General features: G+C 43.7%; 1 protein-coding gene across 2 annotated transcripts in view; it reads right to left on the bottom strand.

The window, feature by feature from the left end:
• Positions 1–1,026: 1,026 nt before the first annotated feature.
• The window catches only part of LOC135089310 (tubulin beta chain-like), a 19,665-nt gene continuing 10,691 nt past the window's right edge, over positions 1,027–10,000 (bottom strand). Inside the window, exons 2-10 of one of the 2 annotated variants that reach the window (XM_063984825.1) lie at positions 9,127–9,235; positions 7,087–7,197; positions 6,495–6,610; positions 5,569–5,697; positions 4,645–4,844; positions 4,080–4,283; positions 3,500–3,651; positions 3,050–3,161; positions 1,027–2,566 (exon numbers count right to left, since the gene is read on the bottom strand). In XM_063984825.1, coding sequence (XP_063840895.1) covers positions 2,299–2,566; positions 3,050–3,161; positions 3,500–3,651; positions 4,080–4,283; positions 4,645–4,844; positions 5,569–5,697; positions 6,495–6,610; positions 7,087–7,197; positions 9,127–9,235 — 1,401 coding nt within the window. In that variant the 3' untranslated portion in view covers positions 1,027–2,298. Of the gene's footprint in view, positions 2,567–3,049; positions 3,162–3,499; positions 3,652–4,079; positions 4,284–4,644; positions 4,845–5,568; positions 5,698–6,494; positions 6,611–7,086; positions 7,198–8,274; positions 8,397–9,126; positions 9,236–10,000 lie in introns of those variants that run through there. The other variant, XM_063984826.1, reaches the window with a different exon arrangement.

Raw genomic sequence — 10,000 nt, forward strand, 5'->3', positions numbered from 1 at the left:
AGATGGCGGTGGGGGGCCAGTAGAGGGGACGACCAACCCTTCTCACTCATTTAAACCCTCGCCAAACTTAAACTAAGTAATGGCAGGTATATCTAACGAGCGGATATTAAAGCCTGGTCATGTGGCTCCGCTTTGCGACAGTATTGGTTTAAAACACTCACAGATAAGATAGATAATGGCTGATAAATAGAGACGACCCAGATAGTTTACATTTTCATTAAGTTAAATTTTACGGTTTTTAGCAACGAGACGAGGCTGACACAGGGATATATTGTGCTGGAGGTTAGGTGAGATGCGTTAAAATGAGTTAAAACCGTGGATTGTTCAGTTATTCATTAAAAAGTTACGTTAAGTTACCTAAATTTATTCTAACACTTCCTGACCTTACCTTCCCTGTGGTGGTGATGGTAGTGGTTTTTGTCACCCTGTGGTGCTGATGGTGGTGGTTCCCTGCTTTTGTCCACTTTTGTCTATCTTCTTGCCTCCTCGTCACTATGGCTGGCTGTCTAGCACCTTCTCACAGCCAAACTTTTCTTTATTTTGCTGGTTTTCACCCACTGCTGCTTTTGGGTGTCCACTGCTAGAGCCCACGCCTTCCTCATTACCAACTAAAGAAGGTTTAATTCATGGGTAAGCCTTGGCAGCCACTGTGTAGGCGTGGTTACACAAAAAAAAAAAAAAAAAAAAAACACAAATTCTGTCAGGCTGGGAGTTGAAACAGACTCACACCAACACCACCCATAGACGGGACACACTGGTAATTCTGCTGTCAGGCAGCAGCAGTCAGCGTTGCCGGATTGTTTTGGCCATATTATCGTACTGGTTGAAAACCACTGAGGGACACTGAGGGACAGAGGAGATGTTAGATTTAGATGTAAACAGCTTGCGCAGAGGAACATATAGCCTGCAGCATCTTTGACTTGTGCTGTCGTTGTTATCTTACAGGGCGTAACCCTTTAGAAAACTGACCTAATTATTTCACAAACCACGGTATTAATTATGGGATTGGATAATGAAACCAAGTGGAACATTCGAACACGTTTCTCTATTTGGTTTAGTGTCGTACAGTTTTATTATATTTATTTGCTCACTGTCGTACTTTTTACGTCACCACATTGCTAGAACACCAAGGAAAGAAAAAGTAAAAGCTGCTGTTGCCTGTCAGAATTGGATCTAGGTATAAATAAATACTGGATGCTGCAGTGAACATGTAGGTGATGGAAACACACATTTTTATATTGCCTGTCAGCTTCTCAGCCTCCTCCCTACGTCATCATTAACTGTACGGCATTCAACGCTAGAACATAGCTCACTGCAACAAAGATGTCGATGCATATCTTTGCTGGTTTAACTGAAGACTTTAGCTTCTCGTCTCGCTTCAAACCATCATGAACTTGGATCAGACTACGTAGGCAGGTTAGGTAAGGTTAGGTAAGGTAAAGTAAAGTATTTGATACGTCAGATTAACAAGACTCAGGGCTTAGTGGCCTCTTATTTCCTCGTTACGATAGCAGAAACAACAAATAACAACATATATAACATAAAACAGCATGAGATTTATGAAAAACAAGTATGATTGAAGAAAATAGGCTCCTTAAAGCACAGGTATGGTCAATAACGTACTGAATAACGAAAGCTGCCCCAAATAGTGATATCACCAAATCCAGTCAATGCCATGCCTGTGAATCGAATAGGACTAATACAGACTAATATGGACTAATAAACGATACATTTCCACCAATCGCTGCAAGGAGACAACACACGCGGCAGGGGTTGTGTTGGAAGCACTGTATTCCCACAGCCACGCACAGCCGCAGTAGAATTAAGATACACAGCACTTCGAGTAGTATATTGTGACAAGGGCGAGAATACACAGGTGTCATTTTATAGACTTGCATTGCTTTCAAATGATGATAATGTACGGAGAGTATGAGTATTGTTGTTTTAGTTTTCTTTATTTTTTTCTTGTTTTTTTTTTCTTAGGTTCATAATGAAGTGAAAATTCGCAAGGTTTTATTTTTTTTTCCTTTAGAACTGCGTACAAAGAATCAATTTCTCTCTCTCTCTCTCTCTCTCTCTCTCTCTCTCTCTCTCTCTCTCTCTCTCTCTCTCTCTCTCTCTCTGTTTTCTTTATTTAATTTATTGTAATTAGCTTTGCCCTCATTAAAAAAAAGTCTCAGTATGTATGACTCTATGTTTTTCCATTTGCATAACCAGAGGACGGAAAATATACGCATTTGGACGGATCATATTTCTCTTTACATTTCATGCCTGTAATTCTTCAGTCTTTGCATTCCTTCATGGCTCCTGCTCATCGTCATCAGCACTCCCTTCCTCGTCGTTACTGTGCCCTTCCTCTCCGTTCTCTAAGTAATTATTGTCCTCCTCCTGCTGCTGCTCCTCCTCCTCCTCCTCCTCCTCGTCCTCGTCCTCGTCGTCGTCGCCCTCGTCCTCACCGAAGTCGTCAGCCATCGCCTCCTGGTATTGCTGGTACTCGGACATCAGGTCGTTCACGTTCGCCTCAGCCTCAGTGAACTCCATCTCGTCCATGCCTTCCCCCGTGTACCTGTGGGGGAGTGACGCTTTCAGGGACAGGTGTACGAAAGGCAATGAGAGATGTTATAAGTGTGTTGGGATTATGGAAAGTACGACACACACACACACACACACACACACACACACACACACACACACTTACACACGTTCACCAGTAAGTGTATGCATATTGAAGAACAACAACAAGAACAAGAAGAAAAAAACAAGAATAAGGTGTAGGAAAGGCACCGAGAGATAACATAAGTGTGTTGAGATCACTACACACACACACACACACACACACACACACACACACGTTCACCAGTAAGTGTATGCACATTGAAGATGAAAAAAAAAAAACAAGAACACGAATAGTAAGAATAACAAGCCGGTCATGCAGTGAGTAATTGGCAAAGCAGTTTGTATACATTTCTGAATCATTAACAATCGTTGATAACTATTAAACAAACCAGCCTGTCTAGTAAAACCTCCTCTCTCCCTCTCTCTCTCTCACCAGTGAAGGAACGCGCGCCGCCGGAACATGGCAGAGAACTGTTCAGAGATTCGTAAAAACAGTTCTTGGATCGCTGTCGTGTTGCCAATGAAAGTTCCCGACATCTTGTAGCCTGGAGGGGGAGAGGAGAGCGGGGTGAGACAAGTTAGGTCGAAAATAGCAAGGTTAGGTTAAGAAAGGAAAGTCAGGCTGGTAGGAATATAATAGCAGATAAACTGATGGGAGGACAAGCTGACTGATGGGAGGACTGACTGATAGATAGACTGCCGGGAGAATATACTGGTAGAATGACAAACTGAAAGATAGACTACTAATAGAATAGACCTGTAGATAAACTGGTGAGAGGACAAGTTGATGGGAGAACAGATGATAGATAAAGTGATGGGCTGATGAATTGGTGGGAAGACTAACTGGTAGAAGGACTGACCGGTATATAGAATCCGTACTCACCCCGGGGCGGAATATCACACACTGCCGTCTTGACATTGTTGGGTATCCACTCCACGAAGAAGGAGCTGTTCTTGTTCTGTACGTTTAGCATCTGTTCATCCACCTCTCGCATGGACATCCGGCCCCTGAACACCATCGCCACCGTCAGATACCTGTAGAAAGATGTTCTGAAGATTCCCTGTAGAAAATAATGTCACTTTTTTTTTTATGTACCTGTGTCCAGTTATGTTCTATCCACATGTCTCTTCTCTCCTGCCTCATGTCTCGTCACTTGTTATAAGATCAGATCAGTTTGTTATTTATTAATGTTCCAAATTTGTTCAGTCCCATTGTCCCTGCTCTCCTATCCTTTACCTCAATACCTAAGTCCAATCTTGCTTTATCCTTGTGTCCCTTCTTCCCTATCCCATGTCTCTGTTGTTGTTTGTTAGACACATTTCTGGAAGAGGATGATAGGTGGAAATAGGAAGGTATGTTTCATGTAAGGGTTTGGTCTGAGGGCTTCTTGCAGCTTCCCTTATTTTCTTATGTTCTTTTGTTGGGCGCTTTAATCACTCAGGCAGCCAGACAGTCTCCTTACCTGCCTTGTCTGGGGTCACACGCACACATCATGTTTCTGGCATCAAACAGTTGGAAAGTTAGTTCTGGCACAGTCTGAGCGCGGAAGGCCTTGTCTCCACGGGCCGTGAGGGGCGCGAAACCCGGCATGAAGAAATGTAGGCGAGGGAAGGGAACCATGTTGACCGCTAGTTTACGAAGGTCTGAGTTCAGCTGTCCTGGAAACCTGCGGAGAAAAACTTTAGTTGGTGTTGTTACTGAGGCTCTTTCATTGATGACTGATTGGCTGATTGGTTCCAGTATGTTTCAATTGTTGTTATCATGGTGATTCTCCTTTATTCAGGTTGATAGTGATGATCGATTGATTGATTCCAGCATCAGTCAATCAATCAAAAATTCTCTACAAAGGAGAAAGAATGCTTCAGTTACTGGTGAAATAAGACTGGTTAATAAGGTCAAGGAACGTGTATTTTGTACTTATCAAAGGAAAATAGGTTTTTTTTTTTACTGTTATCACAAGAAAAAGTTGGATCTTGATTCACACACACACACACACACACACACACACCGCACACACACACACACACCGCAGGCAGGTGGTGACTCCGGACATGGCGAGGGACACGAGGTGGTTAAGGTCCCCGTAGGTGGGCGTGGTGAGCTTGAGTGTCCTGAAGCAGATGTCGTAGAGCGCCTCGTTGTCAATGCAATAAGTCTCGTCCGTGTTCTCGATCAGCTGGTTCACGGTGAGAGTCGCGTTGTAAGGCTCCACCACCGTGTCCGACACCTGAGCCACACATGCATGAGGATATAGGTGGTTTAATGAACTTCCCGTATTTACAAAGCAGATCCACAGTGCTAATTAACTTTTCCAGTCCTCTGAGTGCGTGTGTTTGGTCTAAAATTTCTCGTATACAGTCTGTTTCCTGTGATAATCGATCTTTCCAGTCCTCAAAGCCCCTGCGTTTTCTCTATCCTCTCTTATACAGCCTTTATGTACCATTATATATCCTTCCAGTGCTTCTCAGAGCCCCTGTGTTTGCTCTAGAATCTCTTCTATACACCCTGTCTCCATGGTTTCCTGTGATAATCGACCTCCTCTTCTTATCTTATAGCATTCCCTGTTGTTTGCTCCAGAACCTCTCCTATACAGCCTGTCTTCATTGCTTCTTGTGCCAATCGACTCTTACAGACCTTCTTAGACCTCCTGTGTTTGCTCCAGAACCTCTCCTATACAACCTGTCTTCATTGCTTCCTAGGATAATCAATCTTTACAATCCTTCTCAGAGCCCCTATGTTTGCTCCAGAACCTCTCCTATACAGCCTGTCTTCATTGCTTCCTGTGCCAATCGACCCTTATAGTCCTTCTTAGACCCCCTGTGTTTGCTCCAGAACCTCTCCTATACAACTTGTCTTCATTGCTTCCTGTGATGATCGACCTTTACAGACCTTCTCATCCCTGTCGTAGCAGTCCATTAAGTTTAACCAGTCCACACCAACCCCACACTCACCTTCGGGCTGGGAACAACTGAGAAGGTGTTCATGATCCTGTCGGGGAACTCCTCTCGGATCTTACTGAGGAGTAGTGTGCCCATGCCAGACCCCGTGCCGCCCCCGAGGGAGTGAGCCAGCTGGAACCCCTGGAATGGGCGCGGGGTTCATTAATTCGCCTCGTCTTTTGTAATGCTGTGTTAGATTTGGTGTCTTGTGATAGTTTTAGTTCCTTTGTTTTGAAATACACAGAGCACCATTACCCTTCCTTTCAAGACTACTACTACTACTACTACTACTATTACTACTACTGTACAACAACAATAACAACAGCTAATACTATTGTCTTAAAACACACACACACACACACAAGCACAGCATAAACCTTCCTTGCAACACGTGTATACTGTTAATCTTCATGCAATGTACTCATACACTCGCACTCCTAACAGAAGTCACCATTATATACATTCACCCATTCCTATCAAGCTGTAAGAACATTTATTGTACTTTCTATAATACGTAATTATGAGCATACTGTTTTTCCCAGCACACACAGAGAAAGAGAGAGGAGTGGGGGAGTGGGGGAGGGGGGTTAATGTGCCTGTTTGTCTCCCATGTTCGTGACTGGGGTTCGATTCCTGCACTTTGGATAGATGAAGCTGACAGCCCACTTGACTCCAGAGCTTCTTCATCTCCCTTGCAAAACTTCCCCCCTGCAGTCCTCAGGCCACACTTGTTTATCTACTTGTTCCTCACCTGAGCCTCACCTTGCCACAGCCATCCATTAAGAGAAACTGTTACTGATCATTGTGTGTTAGAGAGAAAGAGAGAATGATAGATAGGAAAGCGATGAGAGATAATGAACAATACCACTACTACTACTACTACTACCACTACTACTACTACTACGACTACTCCTACAGCCACTCCGTCAGCCACCCACCTGCAAACACTCGCAACTCTCACACTCCTTCCTTGTACTTTCCAGCACGGAGTCCACCAGTTCGGCGCCCTCCGTGTAATGGCCCTTCGCCCAGTTGTTGCCGGCGCCCGTCTGACCTGCAGGAGGAGGAGGAGCAGGAGCAGGAGGAGGAGGAGGAGGAGGGAAGGGTACAGTGTTAGTTGTGAGGGATAAGGAATGGGAAGAGACAGAGGAGTGTTGGTGGTTGAGGAGTGAGGAGGAGGAGGAGGAAGAACAGGAAGAGGAAGAGGGATAGAGTCAATTACTTATTTATTTATTCATTTATTTATTAATTTCTTACGAGTAGTGTGTATTTTTAGCCACTATAGATTTTTTTTAAAGAAATGTTCGTGTATTTTTGTATATTGGTATGATTTCTGTGGATTCGTATGTACTCGTATTTAAATGCATCACTTTGCTACCCACCCACTCACACTGACAAAAGAACACACATTACATACACGAAAAAAGAAAATGCATACATATTTTCCCCAACAAGCACAAGACACACACCTAATCCCCTCCCCACACACACACCTCCCTGCCCTCACCCCTCCCCACCACACACACTCACCGAAGACGAAATTATCAGGCTTGAAGAGAGGACCATAAGGGGAGGTCCTGACGGCATCCATTGTCCCGGGTTCCAGGTCCACCAAGATAGCCCGGGGCACGAACCTTCCCCCTGGGGCACGGCGGGAGAGAGAGAGAGAGAATGGGATGAAGTGAAAGGTGAATAGGGAAGGGATTAGATGGAGACGGGAAGGAAAATGGAAGGGAAGGGACGATGGAGTGATAAGGTAGGAAGAAAAGGGAAAGGAAAGGGAGAGATAGAAAGAGGGAATTGAGAAAAGAGAAAGAAAGGGAATGGTGGATAGAGAAAGGATTAGGAAAAAAGGAAGTAATGGGGTAGGAAAAGAGGGGAAAGGAAGGAAAAAATTATGGAATGGTAAATGAAGGGAAATGAAAAATAAAGGAAAGGGAGAAGAGAAAAAGGGGAAAGGAATATAGCAAGGCAGAAGTGGATAAAATGTAACAGGAAGGAAAGAGAAAGAAAATGAAGAGGGAGAAAAAGAAAGAAATGAAATATAAAGATAAGGAAAGGGAAGGAAAGAAGGGAAGAAGAGAAAAAGGAGAAAGGAACGTAGCAAAGCAAAATTTGGGGAAGATGTGACAGGAAGGGAAAGGAAAGAGACAGAAACGATAAAGAAGGAAATAAAGAAGAAGGAAGGGAATGGAAGAAAGGAACAAAGCGTGGTGAGGTGGACAGAGGAAGATAACATGATAAACAATGTGGCAGGAGATAAAATATATAAGATTATAGCTCAAAACATCTTCATCTATTTTCTTGTCTCTTTTCTCCCCTTTTATTTCATCTTTATCATTCCTCCTCTATCCTTCACACTCATAATGCCTTCCTCCTTCCCTTCTTCCCTCCTCTCCTTCACTCTTTCTCTTCTTTTATTCCTTTAAGCCTTCTTCTCTTCCCCATAACTCGTCTTTACCAGTTCTCTTTTATATTCCCGCCCCTCCCTCTCTCCCTTCCTTCGTATCTTTATGCGTCACTCTTGTTGTCTCCTTCCCTTCTTGCCTTTAATCTTTTTCACTCGCAACTTTCTTCCCTCCAACTATTCCTTCCCTTCTTCCTCCTTGCTATCCTTCCGTCACAAATAACTTCCCTCCCTTCCACCTTCCCTCCTTCCATCTATCCTTCCTTTCGCTGTACTAAATTATTCAACTGGGCAATAATTAGTGCGTTTACCTTTCATGTGTACAGGAGGTGCCTCGCTAATGACGGTCAGCTATCGATAATGACACAAAACTATACGCCAGCTGCCTTCTAATGGCTCAAATATGTTTCACCAGAGGGCAGTACAGTCACCAAACTAGTTCATAAGCTTGGCGATAGAGGGCAGTGCTTTATTTACGTAGTTAATTGACCTGCCGCCAGAGAACAATGCAGGTACTAAACAAAGATGAAAGTTTGCCAGGAGAGGGCCGTATTAGTTATTCAAATAGCACTATAGGTAAATAGCGGAGGCATTCAAGGCTCTGGTGTTTAGTTCTTTCAAGGAAGCTACATACTTAGGTCCTTGAGTTATTTAGGCGTGAGTTTTCTGACTGTACAGTGACGTCATTACACTAATTCAGTAATGGTGAGTCAGCTTGAGTATTACACAGTTCAATGATTTTCCACACGGGTCAACAACCTCAACTCAGCAAACTTCGTCCTCTAAGCCATTCCCTCCTTCTCTACCCTTCCCTCACTCTATAACAACCATCCCTTCTCATGATTTTTCTCTCCTTCCTTCCCTCCACATAACCTTTTCCTCCTTCATCCTTCCCTTCCTTACCCACAACAGTTTTCCCTCGTTCCCTCCTTTCCTCTCATCCCTGACAATCTTCCTTCCCCTTAACCTTCCTTCTTTCCTCTCTTCTAAGACCTAACAATCTTCCCTCCTCTTACCCATTCCCTTCCTCTCTTCCTCTCTTCCTATCACCCTTTAACAATCCTCCCCCTTGAATATCACTCCTTCCTTCCCTCCCTTCCTCTCATCCCCTTAACTTCCTATCTTAACTCCCTCCTCCCTCCTCCTTCAGCAGTGTGCCTTACCTGAGGACTCGTTATAGAAGACATTGATTCTCTCCAGCTGGATGTCGTGGGTTCCCTGGTACTGACCGTTGGGCTGGACGCCGTGCTCGTCACTGATCACCTCCCAGAACTGAGGAGGAACACCAGGTGAGGACTTCAGGGGTTTGGGATTGACTGATTGATTTAACCTTGTCATTGCTATATACAGTAATTTCCAGCAATAAGGAGCGTATTCTGAAACACCTCTGCACCGCATCTCTACTACTTTGAAAAGGCTCTAGTTGAAATTACTTGGGTCTTTAATGGTGTTTTTACGGTTCTAGTGATCGATTAATAAGACGTCTACATTATTAAAAGGAGAAACACTCTTGGAAACCCGGGTGATCATCTCTGTGCCCTTTGGAAACATTTGTGGTGAGAGAACAGTGTTTCTGAATACGTGGAAGCTTATATGCATCTACAAGGAAAAAGGGATAAAAAAGATTAGATTTTGCAATTTCTGGTCAGTTCAATGTTTGGAGATACCTGTAGAGCAAGAAAAGATGCCTCGTTGTGGTTAGTAGTTGAGGAAAGATGTGCCAAGTAGCAGTGACAGGGTTAAGACGCCGTGACACTGGAGTCGTGTGGATAACAGGAAGGAAGGGAGATGTGAAGGTGTGGGTGAGGAGGAATGAGAGAGGACAAATAAGAAGGTGTAAAGGAAAACTGGAGGTAAAACAAAATGAGAAAATAGAAAAAATAAAAACATTTCAGCAGAAACAAAAAAAAAAGAAAAATTATCAGATTGAAAATGCAAAAACTCTATTTCAACCAAACTGTTAAGAAGATTACATTAAGTTTGCGCCTCCTTGTGAGACCGAGAGTCGTTCATATGCCTGTTCATTTTCCCACCATT

The sequence above is a fragment of the Scylla paramamosain genome, chromosome 32, assembly GCF_035594125.1.
Source record: "Scylla paramamosain isolate STU-SP2022 chromosome 32, ASM3559412v1, whole genome shotgun sequence".
Classification (NCBI taxonomy): Eukaryota; Metazoa; Arthropoda; class Malacostraca; order Decapoda; family Portunidae; genus Scylla; species Scylla paramamosain.